Below are 19,276 nucleotides of genomic sequence, written 5' to 3'. Positions count from 1 at the left end.
TTAAAAATGGAAGTTTTACATGCTTCCTTCATTGCACAAATTGCTGCACTTGAATCAGCTGTTTCAATGATTTGCAAAAGTGCAAGCCGAGTCTCTCTGTGTGTTTGGCAACTAGGGATTGTGATTAGTGTTAGTTAAGGAATGTTCGCCACTTTCACTTTGTTCAGGCCCACGTCTTTAGCTTGGGAGGTACGTAAGATGTCTCCGGGTCGCCATGTGATCCCAAGCCCCTCTGCAGACAGGATGGTTCCCTCTCCAGGGACACGTCGCACCCTCAGCTTTGGGTAAGCCCCGTCTTACTGTCATTATCTCTGCTTGTGCTTTAAGGCTTGTTTGCTTCACCAAACCCTTTTTCTTCCGTTGCCATTACTCATTGGATTTTATTTTAAAGCTCAACACAGCATTTTATTTGATTAGAATTGTATCATAGGGCATCCTGTTATTAACCAATCAATATTTTACATGTTGTACTATGTCTGTTTTTGAAGGGGTTAGAAAATGCAGCCTAAATTATCTAGCAATATAGCCATTAATTGCTGATGGTGAAGCATTTGTTTAATGCAGTTTGTTGAGTCTCTCACTCATTTGGCCACAGAATCAGTAGAAGGTGTAGATGAAAGTGTCAGTTAAAGACTGCTGAAGCATCGGTTCAGTGTGTGCACCGCTCTGTAATAGGATGCTGCAGGAAATGGATATTGATCATGACGCAGGCCTGTTGTCCAATACAGTCCCATGCTATCTCGGAATGGAGAGTGCTGTGGTGTTAGATAGGCACTGCTGAAGCGTCTTACACTGGCTGACTGAAGGAGCTGCTCAGCGATTAGATCTAATGGCGTAATAAAATTGAACATCCTACCTGCTGACAGTAAAGGCTTTACTGTACAGGTGCACAGTTGTTTGTTCTCATGCATGGTTTGTGTGTGTGTCTTGTTAAGTGGTCCTCCCGCTACACTGGCTGCAGCTCGGCTCTCCCACACGGGCCCCAGCTGGGCAGACCGAGTGAAGAGCACTCAGTCTGTGCCTACCTCCAGTCAGCAGACCACCTTGCCAGTAGAAAAACTGGGTAAGAAATCTCCTCCTGCACGGGAGCAAGAATTTACTTTGAGACACTGTGGTTCCCTGTAGCGCATAGTAACACACACTGTGGTTCCCTGTAGCGCATAGTAACACATCTTCTCCTTGACTGACATAGTACCTCATGTATTCTGCAGGTAAAAAAGATGCTGAGGGATGGGAGACAGTCCAGCGAGGACGTACTGCCAAACCTCGCTCTGCCACAATGGTTGCCAAGGTCAGTCCTGTCTTGGCTCGGGTCACCCCAAAACAGGACAATGCCAAATGTGACCAGTCACATCCACTTCCTCAGGTGGAGCAACAACTCCGTCCTCAGTGTCCCCTGGACAAGGACGCGACCAAAACTGACAATGAACAGCAAGTCCCTGGTGAGCCTGACCCCCTGGAGAAGGTTGGACATCCAGAGAACGGGCACGTGATGGAGGTACTGAGGTTTTTGTACCTCGTGATGTCTTTCTCTCTGTGCAGTCCCCGGATATCAATTATTCACAAGGAGCAAAGTAACACTAGACCATTTTATCAGCCCTATTTGTTTTTGTTTTGGGCTCCATGGTATTCATAGACAGACTGTCCAGACAGCCATATCAACTTTAAGGCAATTGATTGTAGACTGACATTTCAGAGGCAGAAAACCCATTTTCACTCTCATGAAATAAATACTCTGTCAATGCCTCAAGACACACTTGGTAAGAGTGTGTTGTAGCTGTCGGTTGATTTCGAAATACAAATCAGTGTTTCCAATCTGTTGGCTTATTCTGATCCTAATTTGATGTTTAGGGCATGTTAGTACCAGCTTTCCTGCATGATTTGTGTTTTTAGCTGTGTGTTGAGTATTGACTGGTTTGACTTTTTTTTGTTACTCCTCTCATGAATTGCTTGAAATATGCATGTTTTTTAAATCGAGTTTGTGTGTGTGACTGTTGGTGCAGCCCCCAGCAGAGAGTGCACAAGACTCGGGGCAGTGTGTCGACGCTCCCTGTGAAGACGCGCCTCCCCCCATAGCAGCTCTTACCCCATCTCAGGTCCCAGAATCCACCCCATCCTCGGCCACAGTCCCACCAACAGAGATTATCTTATCAGTCCCAGTCCCTGCTTTGGCCCTTTCTGCATCCCCAGACCTTCCCCAGACGGATGGGCTTGGTGCGCTGTTGGCCTTGGGAGACAGTGGGGCTGAGGGGGGCGCGTCACAGGGCATGGCCACATCTGCTCCAGGACAGACTGAGACTCCCATGGCAGCGGTGAAACTGGAGAGTGTGCTGGACCCCACAGAGCTTTCTACTGTGAGTGCTGAGAGATGGAGGAGCAGAGGGGAGGGGAGGGGGCAGGGATCCCCAAGGGTCCTTCACCGCCTAAACAAAGTCAATCTTAAGAAACCTCCAGACCAAATTTGCAGGCAAAACTGCATAGCTCTGTGTAGTGTTGTTATAGCACCATTCAATGTGAAGAATAGCTGTGAGTTGATGACTTTTGTGCTCGAGCAAATGCTCACAGGGTCTTGTTCAAAACTAATCTTTCAACTTGTTTTAGTTATTTTGGCCACTTTAAAAATTCTGTGCAAAAAATCCTGCTGAACCTTTGCTAAGTTTGCAGTTTCTATTCAACCCAGTGTCAGGACTTAGGCAAACACTGTCTGCCCACATCAGGTGTTGTCACTATTATTAAGCATCATGGAGTATGTGAACACAGAGCTCCATGCACTTAATCAAGGATGACTATGCCTCTAACATTGTGACAGGTGGTGAATGAAAGCATGTGGAAAAAACTTCAACTCAAATCTGCAGTGAAGGCTATTTGGCCTCAAATTTAAGACCGGTCTAGTCTGGCTTCATCCAAGCAATAATTGTGTTGAACTTTTTTGACCTTCCCATACACACCTCATGCACTTGATGCACTGAAGTAAACTGTGAGTCATTCTCTTATTATTGCTATGTCGTGAAAATACACAAACTCCCAGAATACTTATAAGATTGAAGTAAACAGTTTCCTGTAACAAAAACCATCAGTTGCCTCCTTCCACCATCTCTTCATCCTCACAGTATACGTGACCTGCATGACTCTTGAATGCTTCCTCACTTGTGAATCTTGTGATGATTGTGTGGTACGAACTGTGATTGGGTTGATTATGGTGTTCCCCTCAGTCTTTGGTTGGTGCACCCCATTACAAATCAGGCCAACTTCACAGAAGGTAAACTAGATTGTTACAGGTGCTACACAGTGAATACATTTGGTTCATTTAGAGCGTTAATTTTCACATTTCTATGTTTTCAAATATTTTTTTGGACATAATTTACATATAGGGAGAAGCCAATATCTTAAAAAACGTCTCTGATATGATGTAAAGAGTGATGGGAAAATTGTGTGGGTCTGTTCCTATTGAAGTGTTTTATCAAGTAAGTGTTTATAAACTCTGGCACAGAAACAGCTAAACTGAATTCAGCCATCATTATTTTGCTATTTATGCCCATCTTCTTTTCTGTTGTGACATACCATGAAAAGATTTCTGTTTTTCTAGTTCCTCAGTGGTTGTTTGCATGAACTCAACATTCATGAAGTGTGAAATGCTGCCTGTGTGAAGTGGTATCTGTGCTGCCATGTATTCAGCCCCAGTCCATGGCAGAGGTCCTTGCCAAGAAAGAGGAGCTTGCTGACCGACTGGAGAAGGCCAATGAGGAGGCGATTGCCAGTGCCATCGCTGAGGAAGAGCAGCTGACCAGGGAGATTCAGGCTGAGAACAATGACCTGGAGACTGACAACGATAATGACTTCTCTGTAAGATTAATCATATTTATTTAGAATCTAAATGTAAAGTGCCTTTTGTTGGACAGCAAGTTTACGTATGAATTTTTTTACTTTTAACTGTGTGTTGACGTGTAAAAACAAAACCCACACATCGTTACCACAGGCTAGCATTGGCAATGGAGGCTGTGGAGTCGGTATGGACTGGAGTGACATGCTTGCAGATTATGATGGTATGGAGGTCGACATCCAAATGAGAAAGTGAACTTTTCTTTTGTGATTGCAAACATTACATTGAACTCTCTCTCTCTCTCTTTCTTGTAGCTCGTGAGCCATGGCGTCAGAGTACCTCATGGGGGGACATGGTAGAAGAGGAACCTGCTCGGCCTCCTGGACATGGGATCCACATGCATGAGAAATTGTCCTCACCTTCACGCAAAAGGTGCAAAACATTTTCTTTATGCAGTGGTTGGTTGAGCACATTGGGGCTGTTTTCAACTGCCTGCGACACTGACAGTATCCACACAGTAAAATCAGCTTCTCTACTTATTTATTGTGTTCTTGAACAGTGCTTCAATCTACTCATTTGCAATCCCATCATCTTATTTTGACAAGGAATTAACCCAGCAGGGTCACGGTCAGAGGCCCACTTACAGAGTCTGAATTCTCTTGCTTTATTGGTTACTACCCAGACCACCTAAACAGGTCCTAGTGGACATCAGAGTATATATCTGCTGTGAGTGTTGTTAAGGGGAAAACAGAGAGGTGAATGATTTGTTTCCATGTTTTTGACAGAACCATTGCAGAATCAAAGAAGAAACATGAAGAGAAACAGCTGAAGGCGCAGCAGCTGAGGGACAAACTTCGTGAGGAAAAGACATTCAAACTGCAGAAGCTTTTGGAAAGAGTGAGTGAGCCGTACAAAGTAGATGGAAAGCACCCTAAAGAAACTCCATGCAAGCTAAGTGCAGCCTGGCTCTTAATGAGAGGTTTTGTCAGCACACTGCCTGATAGAATCACTAAGTATTATAACCCCCTCCGGTCACATCCAGTCCAGCTGGCCGCAGACAGTCGTGAGAGAGACCCCTGGCCAAAATCAACAGTTTTCATGAAGTTTGTTTTTATTCCCCAGACCATGGCAAGATGAGTGAGTCCTAGAATAAATCAGGATTAACCATATAAATACATGAAGTGGTGTGTATTTGCATTAATCCCCACATAGACACACTAAAGAAAGTAGAAACTGCTAGATTAACCTTTCTTTTTTTAAAAAACATTTTCACTCCTGCTCCTGCTTGTCACTCTCCACTCTCTGCAGGAGAAAGAGGTGAGGAAATGGAAGGAGGAGTTGTTGGAGCAGCGTCGGAGGATGATGGAGGAAAGGCTCTTACATGCAGAGTTTAAAAGAGAACTGCAGCTCCAGGCGATTGTGAAGAAGGCCCAAGAAGAAGAGGCCAAGGTAGGGAATGGGGATAACCGTATGCATGTAGCAGCTGAGGAATTGTCTGGATTAAGTGGAATGTTTGCCCTCATTGGTTTTTCACTACGGTAAAGTTTATTAAAAGACAATGTCTTTAAAAAAAAAAAAAAAAAAAAATAACTGGTGTCAGATTGGCTGATTGTCACTATTGCTCCTATACTTAAACGCATTTCGCAGGTTATTTGGGTTAAAGACATTCAAATTGACACGCCCCAATTTTCTCTGTGTATATGCATTTTTGTTTATTGATACATACCGTGTGTGTGTCTGTTTTATATCCACGTTCATAAGCACTTGTGCCTGTACAGGTGAATGAAATCGCATTTATCAACACTCTGGAAGCCCAGAACAAGAGACATGATGCCCTGGCCAAGTTAAATGAGTATGAGCAACGGCTCAACGAGCTGCAGGAGGACAGACAGAGGAGACAGGAGGAGAAGCAGGCCAGAGATGAGGCTGTGCAGGTGCAACAAAAACAAATGCTTGATTTGTATTGAATTTTTGTGGTTGTAATTTTTGATAGGTGCATCTTCAATCTGTTCTACTCCCTCTGTAGGAGCGTAAACGTGTTCTGGAAGCAGAGCGGCAGGCGCGGGTGGAGGAGCTGCTGATGCGGAGGAAGGAGCAGGAGGCTCGTATTGAACAGCAGAGGCAGGAAAAAGAGAAAGCTAGAGAAGATGCAGCACGGGAAAGGGCCAGGTATGTGAACCAAACCCTTAAACGCACATAAACACAAGTGGCTGCACCATTCCTTATTTGATTCCACCATTCACTTTGGTGAATGGGATACTTGTATTTACATGTCGAGTTGTTTCACACGGCTTTTCTCTGTCCTGTCTGAAGAGACCGAGAGGAGCGTCTGGCTGCTCTTAGTGCTGCTCAACAGGAGGCCATGGAAGAGCTGCAGAAGAAAATTCAGATGAAGGTAAGTTTATACCGTGCCACCTTGCATCCCCATCGGACACCATACATGTTTCCCATATGACCCCTGGTTTCTGGTTTCCGCCATAGCATGATGAGAGCAGCCGTAGGCATATGGAGCAAATCGAGCAGAGGAAGGAGAAGGCTGCTGAGCTTAGCAGTGGTCGACATGCAAACACAGACTACGCCCCCAAACTGACACCATACGAGCGCAAGAAACAGTGCTCCTTGTGTGGCGTCGTGGTATGTACAGGTTCATCCCGTCACTTGACTTTCTGATGTCCATTTATGTCCCTCACACCTTTAGATATGGGATGCTTTAAAGTCCTTATTCCTTTCAGCTGGGCTTGAACTGTTCTAAAACCTTTCATTTAAGTCTTTTCCTCTCCTCAACTAATATTGTGTGTAAGTGGTAAATATGGATGTTTTTAAGAGATGGCAGTGTTGCTGGAGAACAGCTCCTGGCAACTCTCCTAGGCTGTACATTGACTGAAAGGTGATTTAGAGGATTTTTGGAAGAGGGCATATTTAAATGAGAATCTAACAGCATTGATTAAACGTGGTATCTATAACAGAGATTTATGACTGGGTATGATTATTCTTTTTCAAGAGACAGGCAGCAAATCCACTAGCAGACCCATTTATCTCTGACAGACTGGCTATGACAGCAATGAGGGTGGGGCACCTTGAGTCTTCAAACCAGTATCAGATAAAGAGGAAGGTTGGGGGTGAAAGAGGGAATCTTGTTAAAATGTTAGATGACCTTGGCCAACATCTGACACCAGAGATCATGGACTGGTCAGCAGCAAGCACTTAATTTAATGACATTAAACACAAACCATTCTAAATGGGCTTGTTTCCAGAGAGGGGAGAACAGCACTGCTTCCTGCACACCTGCTTCTTGTTGTGGCCATTTTTCAGACGTCCATTAATTTAGGCATCTTTTGACAGCTACTGCTGTGCCCAGCTTACATTTGGCAATTTGACTGAATTGCTTTGTAGGGTAAGCAAATTAAGAATACATAAAACATTCATAAGTCATTTTGTTTTTTTTCTCTTAATTCCACTTTTATTTGTATTTTTAAATCCCAGAAGAGTTTCAGTTGGTTCCTTCATTTACACTATCAAGTATCAAAACAAGATAAAATAAAATAAAATAAAATGGTACACAACCATGAAGTCATTTATCTGTATCACTAAGTTACACATAATATGCTATATGTAACAAATCACATTTCCTTTCTTTAGTCTTTTCTGTAACCGGATGTTCTGTAGAGGCAGGTTGTGTCCCTTCGACAAGCTCTTGTGGTATATCGTTTCACCAGTGTCCCATGGGTCTCTGTTGACCCTCTCCTGCCTCTGTCTCCATTGTGTCCGCTGCAGTGACCTCTGACCACTGTGTTTGTATTTGTAGATCACCTCAGAGGTGCACCTGTTCAGCCACACCAAGGGCAAGAGGCACCAACAGGCTGTGCGAGATAGTAGCAGCATCCAGGGACGGGAGCTCTCTGATGAGGAAGTGGTGCGTATCTCTCTCTCTCACACGCACACATACACACACACACCGTGCCTGGAACAAACATCCAGTCATCCTGTCAAAGAATACTGCTCTGCTGCTCCTTGTGTCATGTAAAAAAGACAAAGAGACACCATGGTTGCCTTTTATGACGTGGTCATTATTATTGTTTATGCATCCCCTTATATACTGCCACAGCTCTGTTGCTGGCTTTGTGAGATTACAAATGGGCCTTGAAATGTACACAGTTAGGGTTCAGTGCTTCTGCAGAAGGGTGACATCACCCCCTTGTCTCCAGGCTGTTTTTGTCATGCAGTGCCTTTCCATGGGAAGGCAGCTCGTTAATGCAAGGTAACCTCTCAGGCTGCAATATGAGATTGGCTTTTCAGCAGTGCTCATTGTGAGGCTGACAACTGTTGGTGCTATACGCAGCACCTTTGGCCCCGGCACCTCCTTCATTCAAAGCTTTTTTCAGTGGGGAATAATTGATACCCCCCTCCTTCCTTTCCTCTAAATCATTTCCTCTCCAAATGCAGGTCATTTTTTTTTCAGTTTGACAGTATGATAAACAATGCAAGCAATGGAGAGAAGCACTTCACCAAAATGGCACTATAAACAGTTCATATATGAGAACGACTTCATTTTCATTTGCAATATGTCTTGTTGCGTATGGTATAGTTTTGCTAATAAACATAATGCTGCATGTTGTCTTTTTGTCAGTACTAGTTTAGTCCAAACTTAAGTTGCTGAACTCCAAGTCATCCTTGTCCTGTTCTGCATCTGGGTAAATCCAAATGTTGGATTTTATTTGCATAAGTTTCCATTACATGTGTTGTTATTATTTATTTGAGGTTTTATCCATTGTAGTATCTCTGACAGATACAATTTAGGTGTCCTGAACTACTTTTTCCTCACTCAGTGTGACAGCCAATCACGCTGTCCAGTAGGTCTACATCTTGTTTAGATTGACTTATGTGGCCCTATGTTATTTATATCAAAGCTCATTTTGGTGTCCACTATTTAATTCATACCACTGCTAACTATTTTGCGGACTGCAGCTTCATAACTCTCCCTGCAATGAAAGATTTTTAATTAAAATGACGATGGTTGGTTTTGCTGTGCAGAGGTCACTCCATAGTTTTTCAGCGGAAACGGGTGGCAGACGCCCTGTGCCTTCATATTTAGTCATTTTCTCTCATTCTGAAAGACTTGCGAATTAAATTAGAAATACAATGATTATCAACAGGGTAGGATCAATGTACAGGGAGAAAGCTTGAGATGGCAATCAGTCTTTTTACTCACCATCTGTCCTGGTTTAATGCGATGCAGGTAATATCCGAGACCCATAGCTTCTGACTTGATTTACTGATAACCTTTTTAGACACGGCAGCTCAAAAAAAGCTGCCTTCTCTGAGGAAAGACTGTTTCTGGCGAGGCACGGCCAGTAGAGGGATCACCAGGCTGCAGAGGGTATCAGAGCTGACTTCCCAAAGGGAATGAATAGTACTAAAGGTCTTGTAGTTAAAGCTGCACTGATAGCCACAAATTGAGAACCTTGATGAAATATCCAGACTGCCAGCTGAAGCAAGCCTCTCCCTTCCCACACTGTTATGAGATCTGACATCTCAGCTAGTTATAGCAGTGAAGCTGCTGTTGAGAGATCCCATGAATAGTTTTCTGGGGGTTTTTTGTGCTTGTGTGACTTGTCCCCTCCTGAAATGTCACTGATAGGATGCAGTTCAATGCATAACATGTCATGTAAACCCCTGTAGTGGTGGTAATTGTACCCAGTGTAGTGTCTTACATAGTAGCCAACATGAGAAACAGCTGTTTGTTTCACGCCAAATGGAAGGCCTACCTTTCAGGCCTATTGAATGTTACAAAAAAGGCAGTGGATGAACACATCCCAAAGAATCTGTATTTGTGTCGACTGCCTTTTAGATCTGCTATTGGTCTGTTTGTGTCAGGGAAAGGTAGAGATGTTTAGAATGAGATCATATTACTCGCAATCTGTGTTATTGTTCGGTAGCAGTGCCCTTAGGCCAGCGTCTTTGCTGCTTTGTTACAATGGTTCAGTGGTAGACATCTGTCTGTCATTGAGTCCGATTGTCTCAAACACTCAAAGTATACACAACCTCCATTCAGGCTAGCCTCCTAGCAACAGGAAATCGGATGTAATCATTATATATTTATTTGCTAAAGGATCATTGTCTGTGTGTCAGCATTATATTTGACAGCTTAATATTTCAGGTACCCTTTTATATTACCGGTGTGATTTTGCAAAGATGTTTTGGATACGTTACTGAAACGATTCCATTAAGTGAGTGGCTGGTGCACCGGGGAGCCTCTCAGAGAGATTACTGAACAGCTGCCTCCCAAGTGAGGGACAGCTACAGTCATGAGTCCTGACTGACCTGTAGTCTTACAGAGTAGAGGGCAGAGGTGTGCGCATACAAATACAGACACACACAGCCTTCCTTGGAAACACAATACTCTCACTTGCAGTGCCCTTTCATGTCCAAAGTTATTATGATCTGCTTTCTCTTATTTTACTTGTTAGTTTCACACTCTTAAAAAAAGACTAAAATAAGTTTTACTACTTGATCAACATTAAAGCTCCTAAAAATACTTGCTTGAAATCCCTCACATTTCTCTATAATATTGAACATGTATCACTAATTTGTACCATTAGGCCCACGTTGGTGTGGTATAATCATATTTGAGCAGTAGTATAATCTTATTTGAGCAGCATGAGCAAACAAGCCCACAAATTGCAATTGATTTGGTGCACCATCAGCTTTTCCCAGTGGAGTCCACTTGAAAACAGTTACACAAAATACAGAAAATATATTATTTGAAATAACCAAAACTGCCCTTGCTCATAGAAATAGTTCAGAACGCAGGCTTTAAACAGCTTTCAGTCTAAATGGTAAAGAAACCTTTAGATTGGGTCAGTAGTTTTGTGGCACTAACTCACTCTTGCACACTTTGGACACCTGTACTTCCAGCGTCTCGAAGTCAAAACCCCTATTCAAACAGCAGGTGCACTGACAACACTTGTGGCCAAAGGTTATGGTATCCCTCACACAGGTTAGTTTGAATGCTGAATGGGAAAGCTTTATCTGTGAGGCCATCCTATCCTCTGGGGTGCTGGATGACAACATAATTGGGTAATTGGTTTCTTGCACATGCGTCATGCTGTTTAAATTGGGTTACGCTCTCTTCTGTCTCCTGGTGGAAATATCAGAATCATCTGACAGGGCCAGACAGGAGGCAACACCTCCAGCCTTTTTTACTTGTCTGTGGGTGGGTTGCTTCAAAAGATTTAAAAGTATTTGAGGTAATTACAGGATATAGTGGTGTTATTGAGACGAGTAGATCTACATGTCACACAATATACTTAGTGCCTCAAGTGTATAACTTCTACAGACATTTAATGAGGATTATATTTGCTGTTTTATTTTCATTGTAATTTTGACTTAAACTTTTGAAAATTGTTTTACATTGTTTGTTTTCACTGCGAAGAAGGAAACGGTTCTTAATGAGTAATATTGTGAGTAATAGATTAACACACTAGATTTTATCTTTGATTTTGAAAATTTACATAATTATATAATATTAGATAACTGGGATATTATTACTGAGCACATGTAACCTGCATTTTAATGTTGTAACCAATCTGTTAAATTTTATCATGCCTTTTTTTTTTTTTTTTAAAGAGTAACTAGCGCCTAGAGCTGTCAGTGGTCCTTTTGTAAAGCAAAATATTTGTCTCTGAAATGTAGTGGAGTTGGTGTACAAAGTTATAAGAAATAAAAATATTCCAGTAAAGTTTTGTACCTCTAAAACTATACTTAAATACAGCACTTAACTAAAAAATACCTATTTACTTTCCACCACTGATTTGTGGGCTTGTTTTGGCACCATCAGGAAGAAAAACAATAGCAATTTTAGAAGTTTGTTATAAGTAAGAGTAAATAACGGCCAGCAATGTCTTTCTTATATTGATTTTGTCTACTCTAGGAGCACCTTTCCTTGAAGAAATACATTGTGGATATAGTGACTGACAGCTCTGTGTCCTCTGAGAGCGTGAAGGATGGAGAAGAGAGACAGAAGGCACGGAAGAAAGCAAAGAAGCTCCGCGCCAGGATGAACTCCAGGTAATGCGTCCATTTTCTCTTTGTCTCTCTCTCTGCTTCTCCCTCTGCATCGTCTCACTGGCACAGAGGACAAAACTGCCTGGACTTTTTTCTTTTTTTTTATGAGTGACAAGGAGATGTAGATGAAAGCAGATGTTATGTGCATCCTGGTTGTCTACAAGGTAACACTGATGAGCTTAATTTATGACCACTTTCTGTGATTGGGCAGCAAAACTGCAAATCGATCTGTAGGGCCCCGGCTTTCACCTGTAAAGAGCTTTCCTCCAAATTGCTGCCATGGCATTGCCAAATCTGGAGCCCTCATCGGTGTATAGGATGTATGTTCGAGTATGTATGAGCCATGCCTATTTTTCTTCTTCTGAGGTATTGATTTTTAAATGAAATATCAAAGAAAATCAATAGTAATCAACAAATAGGAGGCAGAGCTGCTGTGTGTCAGAACCTGGACCTGAGCTCAATCAATTTAACTGGCTGTGACAACAGGGACGGAGAGGAGTGGAAAAAAGACACAATGTTGACAGTAGTTACTGTAAGATGTTACTGATGCAAGTCATTGGTTACATATTCCACTCCAAGGACATTAATATCTGAAATGTAAGGTCACCAATTATTTTTAGTGTGCTACGTTCCTGTCTTTCGAGAGGCTTGAAGCAAAATATGGCCTCTATCACCACGAGTCAATGGCTGAGGAATCACTGACTTTGTATATTAGCCTATACGAAGGCATACTGCATAAAGAAGTTAGTTTTGTGGTAAGCAAGCTAAAAAATAGTAAAAGCCCAACATAAATGTCCAGATGTGATAATCACATTACAGATGTTTTGTTTCACTTGTTTGTTTCAAGTTATGTTTCCGTTTTGTTTTCAGCTTGGAAATGTTGTGAGAGTGTTACATCTTATGAACCATCATCCCCCATCTGCTTGGGGAAACTGAAAAAAACTGGCCCTGATAGTGAATTAAAAAACTCATTGCTGTTGGTCAGGAACCATATCACAACAACACCGGCCTATTGTTAGTTTTTTTTTTTTCTTTTTTTTTTGTTTTTTTGCTTGAACATGTTACAAAATAAACAAGGTGCCAGCACGCAACACTAAAGGAGCACATGAAGCCTGTGCGCAGATAGAAAACCAACTTGATGACGCGGATGTAGCTCGAGGAGTAGCTGTCCATGAATTGCAGGGTCAATGGTTCAACCCCTGGCTCTTTCTGTTGTTTAAAAGTTCTTGAGCAAGGAATGGCCAGGCCTCAGCGTATGCGCATGTGTGTGTAGATGGGTGAATGAGAGGCTTTGTAAAGCGGCTTTGTCTCCCTCAGGTCGAAAAGTGCAATATAAGTGCAGTCCATTTACAGTTTACGGTCTAATGGAGGGTGTATTGATAATGTGGTCTTAAAGGATGAAGATAAGTGATCCAGTTTCTACAGTTATCAGCTTATATTCCAATATGAATTCTCAAGTTATCAGTAACCTTTTCTTTAACACTGTCTGCTGTAATTTTCAAGGCTTGTATGTCCATCTTCTGCCATCTCCAAGTAAAAGACTGCTAGCATGTCCCCAAAAGTATAGTAATAGAAACATGTTCCCATTCAGTTTTTTTTTTTAGCTCAACTTGTTCCCATTTCAGTTTTTTTTTAACTCACTGATGTATGAAAGTATTTGTTTGTGTTATTAACAGTTTCTAGGATGCAGTAGAGGCTCAGAGGGACAACTCCAAAATATATGAGAATGATTTTCTGCTCCTTTTCTGCTAAATTTAAAAACCACAACTGTGAACTAAACTCCAAGAGGCAGAGATTTTTGTTCTGTTCTGTTTTCAGCATAATCCCTCCCTCTCCTTAAGTGTATTTGGCAACTAGAGTAATTTATTCAATTTTGATTAATAATAATAATGTGTATTTGGGATTTAAATTATTGCATTTATAATTTATGATTTATAAATGCTTGTGCAGTAATAAGTGTTCAAGATCTTAGTTGAGATGATTATTGTGAAACAACTTGGCAACACTAACTGAATTATTGCAAAAAGTTTGCTCTTTATTATTCTTTATGATTAATAATGAAGACGTGATTTTTTCTCTTTGGACGAGACCCATAAACTCCTCTAAGAGTAACATCCATTGTGTATATCATTTTTAAAACACTAATCTCTATTCACCTGCATCCATTTTCATTCTGTTAATTGTGCTGTCTTGTGTTAAAACGGTTAGAGAAAAAACTGGGGAGTTGGCGAGCAGCCCTGTCTGGGTGACCTTTCAGGAACATCTTGTAGCTCTTTCTTGTCATTTCATGTCTTGGTGTGGAGGAGTACTTTTTTTGTGTGTTTGTTTGTGATCACAAAGGTCAGTGTCCTTTTGTGAGTGTACGCTCACATAATGATCCTAATATCTTCCACCCTCATATCATCATGGTTGACTTTTGAATATGACCATGACTGAGATTTCGAACAATGGAATTCATTATTATTATTATTATGCTTTTCAGGAGAAAGCGTTTATTGAGAAAATGAATAAAAGGCAACCACAGACTGAAACCCTCCCATTCTGCTACAATGCTTTATTCTCAGTGCTGCTGTTTTTGGCTTTGTGAGGCTCAGCGGTACCGAGAAAGTGACAACATGATCTGTCTCTGTTCTCCGTCACTCCTGCACCAGCCCTGCTGAGACTAGCACTCAAAGGCAGCGGGCTTTCAGAGGTCATAAATAACACAGAGCCCCAGTAAACATAAAGGTGAGCCGCTTCACCACCGGCTGGAAATGAACCGTTTTATTGGATCACTGTATGGTGTCCGTAAAAGAAGTGAGTGGTTCTCACTAGACTTTTCACCAGGCCAACATGCAGCCCTGTTCTGTCATAAAGCTTTTCACACGCATTTTAACATACATGTTTTTGTTTTTTTGGTGTTGTTGTTTTTTTGTTTGTTTGTTTGTTTTGTGGTCTGGATAACCTTCTCTAATATTTAAGTGTGTTGGGAAGGAGAATATGCTCTTAAAATTTAATGTAAATAACCTGTCAGTTAGTCTCAGGATGAGTTCTAAGCTTCTGAAACCAAAGTCTCCACTTAAGCTCATGTACGAGCTGCAGCAGGGAACAGAGTTAGGTGTGTGTGTGTGTGTGTGTGCACATGTGTGCCTTAGGTGGTGGTGTTTACACAAAGACGCTCCTGTATGGAGTATAGAATACATGAGGTGGTAAGCATGGCCCTAATTAATTTTACCTAGTCTGCTGGCTTAGATTAAGGAGAAAAAGACCTCCTCGTAAATTAACATACATCCTTAACAATGCACACATGGGTTTTTAAGTACACTTAGTTATTGAAGTATTAGTATAATTTTGGGTGTCTGTAGGTTCTGCTCCTCTTTATAGCAGTCAAGCTGATGTCTGGCTTCCTTTTTTGGAGTCAGTGTTGTGTAAATTCTGGTAAACAGCATTGGAGAAAATGTGTGTCTGTTAAAGAAATGGGCGGTTGCAGGAATTGAGATCAACTGTGTTATGATTTGCTTATAGTCTTGCACTCTAGATTTGTGCTTTCCTTCTTATTGCTGATCAGTGATATTTATCGCCTGAGGTCCATTTAACACAAGTTGCTTCTGACTATAATAAATTGCTCAGCAATTGCTCCCTGTTTAACCAGGTTAGGTATAAAACTGTCAGAGATTAATATTGCAATGTAATGAATGACAAACAGGGCAGATATAGTTCAGGCCCTTCCAAAAGCAAGTCTGTGCTACTCATTTGTCCTACTTACAGGACACAGAAAATGACTACATCTACAATTAATACTGAAGAGTGGTATGAACGTGTATTGTTATCCTTGCTCACAACTTTTGACTTGTCTTTTGACATTGCTTATATGCGCGATCTTGTAGATTTCATGTTTAGGTTTTACTTTAATAAAAATATATAGGTATTTTAGACAAGGTTGCATTTTTATTGTAGTGTTGCAAGAGTTTTGTAGCAGCAACATCTAAATAGATATTAATCAAGAATCAGCTTTATTGGCAGCATATATATTTTTACATACTCACACTGAATTTGTCTTCTGCATTTAACCCATCCTTAGTTGAACACACATGCAACACCTGGCAAATTACATGCAGTGAAACACACACAGGAGTAGTGGGCTGCATCAACCGCCTGGGGAGCAAAATGGGGGTTAAGTGCCTTGCTCAAGGGCACATCGGCCAGCTAATGGAGTTAATAAAGTAAACAAAGCCAGTAAAAAACAAATTAGCAATAACGCTACTGACTTTCTAAATGCTACAGTGTCTGAATGGATGAGCAGTCGGAAGATTTTTGATGTCCTAATGTCTTGCTCTAGCTCTCAGGTGAGTTATCAGTCGCCATTAGATGACTGCCCTTGAGCATAAGAGATTGTGAGGTTTTGGTTGATCCATGCCCGACCTGCTGGGACAAATCCACCTGTCGTCTTCCAGGAAGCGTTTGATCCTATCAGTGTAGAGATGGGTAACCGGAAGGCGCTCTATCTGACTCTGATCAATAGTTACTTATCATGTCTGGGAATGCCTGATTGACAGACACAGCGAATCCCCCACCCAGTTACACAAACACACGCAGACTCAAAAGTCTGGCTGTTGGAGTATAACACCAGTCCCCTAATGCCCATGACCTTTTAGGAGGTCGCACATTCAAAACGCTGCTTATGTTGCTTGTAACCCCCACATTAACGTTTATTTGACAATTAGTGGAGAGAAGAACTTGAGCCTCCCATGTTAACCATCAGATATAAAGGAGGGATTAAGTCTTCATGATATTAGCCAATAGCAACAAAACATCCAAAAGACATGCTGTCTGATTCTTTTAAGCCAAGTTTCTTGGTGAATGGATGACAGGCCAAGTAAACAAAGCCAACTTGAACTTTTTCCTCTCTCTCTTCACACTTTCATTTGTTGTGTTCTTAAGTGACAGGCCAAACGCTTTTTTTCCTGGGATTCAAAGACTTTTTTCCTACTTTTCCATCTGCAGGGCAAAGGAATATGAGATGTCAGTGGAGGCAAAGACACAGGTTCCTGACTCTCCATACAAGGCCAAGTGAGTGTTTTGTTTTTTTTTTTTTCTCATAATTTGAATCTTGTTTTTTTATACTTTAATATTTATAAAGCTGTGGTGAAGGGCAGCAATAATTTTCATAATTGAATAATTTACCACTATTTTTTAAATTAATTTATTAAGAATTTGGTTTATAAAATCTGAAAGTCTGTTAAAGTTAAAAATATTAAGAATACATGATGTGTTTCATTTGCAATACCAGTGACATAATATGACATAGTCTATCAGTTAACTGAAATTAATGAACTTGTGCCAATTGAAATCAAAAAAGTTACAAATTTACAGAGTTCTTTTTTTGTTCTTTCTAAAACCCAAATATATCAAGTTTACTGAAAACGGAAACGCAGCAAATCTTAATATTAAAAAACTAATATTATAAAGACCAATATTTATTGTAATATTTGTTTGAAAAATGACACAAACAATTAATTATCAAAATTGTTTATTGGGTTTTTACCATTCATGTAATCAATCTCTAGTTCCAGCTTTTCCAAGGTGGATAGACATTGGCTGAAGTAGCACAGAAACATGGATTGAGAGCTGGTGTTTGTAAACAGATTTGTAGTAATTATGTGCCCCTGTTCAGGTTGCAGCGCCTGGTGAAGGACCTGTTGAAGCAGCTGCAGGGCCAAGACAGCGGCCAGTCTGCCAACAACAAAGTGTCTGGTCTGGACAGAACCCTGGGGGAGATCTCTCGCATCTTAGAAAAACAGGTAGAGGAGCAAATGGATCGGACAGATACAGCAATATGATTGAGTTATATGTATCTTTTTTTAAGTAAAGTTCATTTCATTGGTTTCATATTAATTATACAGTTATTTTTATGCATATACCCTTACTGCTATTTATCGTAGGTGTCTATTACAAAGGTTTGAAGTTGCAAGTATTGAGGCCGTCCACTTCATTGCATTACATACTGGGCTTTGTAGGCTTGTCTGTTCCCTGAACAGTCTGCAGCAGTGCACGGGTCATGCCAGCCCTTTGGCATGTCTCTTTAGTGATGAGTTTTGTTTGGCTGTGTCTCCATGAGTCTCACCCTCCCCATGTAGAGTATTACTTACCCCAAACCAACTTGCCTTTGGTTATTGGCTAATGAAGACCAGATTAGCTGTGTTTTCATTGTGCACATGGTACCAATAGAGGAGGTTCCTAGCACGAGAGCAAGCATTGTCTTGTGTCTACGCCGCTCGCTAGACTCAGATGTCACTGGTTTAGACAATATTAAATTGGATTTCCAGATGAAATGCCAGTGATGCACAAGGCTTTATTGAACAAGTGAATCTGACTTCTTTTTTTTTTTTTTCAGAGATTTTGCATTTTCCTTGCACTTCTTTACAGCTGTATAAATGTATGTAATTGTCAGATATATCGGCAGACATTTCCAACTATGGTTGATTTGAAACATCTGTCCCTGAGGTTTTGTTGCATGCATTTTTTTACAGTAAAATTCACATCAATTTGAGACTGAGGGGAGGAATTAAAACACCTGCCACCGTGTTTATGATGAGGAGAATATACAGCCCACTTCCTGTAATGAGGCATAAATTTCCTGCCAAGTTGTGGTTGGCGCCATCATAACATCCCACTGTACAAGACTCTGGGCGTAAGGATAGAGAGGTTATGTTGTCCCATCAGTGACGAGGGGGGTGGCTGGAGAATTTCCCCAGAGGGGCAAAGAGGTGGCTCAAGTGGGTGGCATAGTGTCCTATAAAGACAGAGGAGGGGACCAGTGTGATGTGAGTAGCTCACAAGCTGTCACTACATGAGAGCTCCTCCCCTCAGCACCGCATAGTCCCAGTGGGAGGTCAGAGGTCAGTGGGCCACAGGAGATGTGCTCCATTCAACAGGGGTGTTGCAGGCAAGGGGGGGGGAGATCAAGGCTCTGTCTGGGTGCTTTTTGTCGTGCAGCCCAGTTTAAAAGCACATTGTTAAACTGTTTTGTCAAGTTCTGCTTCACCAGCTACTTACAGAAACATCACTGAAAGCTGAATGGAACAATTTGCTTGGCCAATGAGACAACCTGGGGAGCACTTCCCTCTCTAATCCCTGGACAAAGTCAAATAAATAGAGTCTCCGTCAGCGTGGCTGTCTGGCCCCTGAGTCACATCAAGTCAGGACCGTTTAGATTATTTGACCTAACAAGCATCTCTCATGTCATTGACTCACCTAGAGATTTGTTTTTCTCCCCCATATCTGATTCAGTCTCCACTTTCTCTGCTAATTCCTTAGACAACACCCGACACTCCCCCTCTTGCTCTGCTGTTTGGATCCAACCCCCACACCTCCCATGCTTACGTCTAGTCTCTGACCCCAGTGTGTTTCTCC

General features: G+C 41.5%; 1 protein-coding gene across 2 annotated transcripts in view; it reads left to right on the top strand.

Annotated features, from left to right (window-relative positions):
- Nucleotides 1-19,276, top strand: part of scaper (S-phase cyclin A-associated protein in the ER) — a 56,736-nt gene that overhangs the window by 8,965 nt on the left and 28,495 nt on the right. Inside the window, exons 6-23 of one of the 2 annotated variants that reach the window (XM_046393256.1) lie at nucleotides 168-284; nucleotides 936-1,063; nucleotides 1,212-1,291; nucleotides 1,367-1,498; nucleotides 2,004-2,354; nucleotides 3,676-3,843; nucleotides 3,977-4,043; nucleotides 4,135-4,252; nucleotides 4,606-4,717; nucleotides 5,129-5,269; nucleotides 5,599-5,754; nucleotides 5,847-5,989; nucleotides 6,134-6,215; nucleotides 6,302-6,454; nucleotides 7,626-7,733; nucleotides 11,751-11,887; nucleotides 16,868-16,933; nucleotides 17,538-17,664. In XM_046393256.1, coding sequence (XP_046249212.1) covers nucleotides 168-284; nucleotides 936-1,063; nucleotides 1,212-1,291; nucleotides 1,367-1,498; nucleotides 2,004-2,354; nucleotides 3,676-3,843; nucleotides 3,977-4,043; nucleotides 4,135-4,252; nucleotides 4,606-4,717; nucleotides 5,129-5,269; nucleotides 5,599-5,754; nucleotides 5,847-5,989; nucleotides 6,134-6,215; nucleotides 6,302-6,454; nucleotides 7,626-7,733; nucleotides 11,751-11,887; nucleotides 16,868-16,933; nucleotides 17,538-17,664 — 2,386 coding nt within the window. Of the gene's footprint in view, nucleotides 1-167; nucleotides 285-935; nucleotides 1,064-1,211; nucleotides 1,499-2,003; nucleotides 2,355-3,675; nucleotides 3,844-3,976; nucleotides 4,044-4,134; nucleotides 4,253-4,605; nucleotides 4,718-5,128; nucleotides 5,270-5,598; nucleotides 5,755-5,846; nucleotides 5,990-6,133; nucleotides 6,216-6,301; nucleotides 6,455-7,625; nucleotides 7,734-11,750; nucleotides 11,888-16,867; nucleotides 16,934-17,537; nucleotides 17,665-19,276 lie in introns of both variants that reach the window. The other variant, XM_046393255.1, reaches the window with a different exon arrangement.

The sequence above is a fragment of the Scatophagus argus genome, chromosome 7, assembly GCF_020382885.2.
Source record: "Scatophagus argus isolate fScaArg1 chromosome 7, fScaArg1.pri, whole genome shotgun sequence".
Lineage (NCBI taxonomy): Eukaryota > Metazoa > Chordata > Actinopteri > Scatophagidae > Scatophagus > Scatophagus argus.
This window is presented reverse-complemented; position numbering and strand designations above follow the sequence as displayed.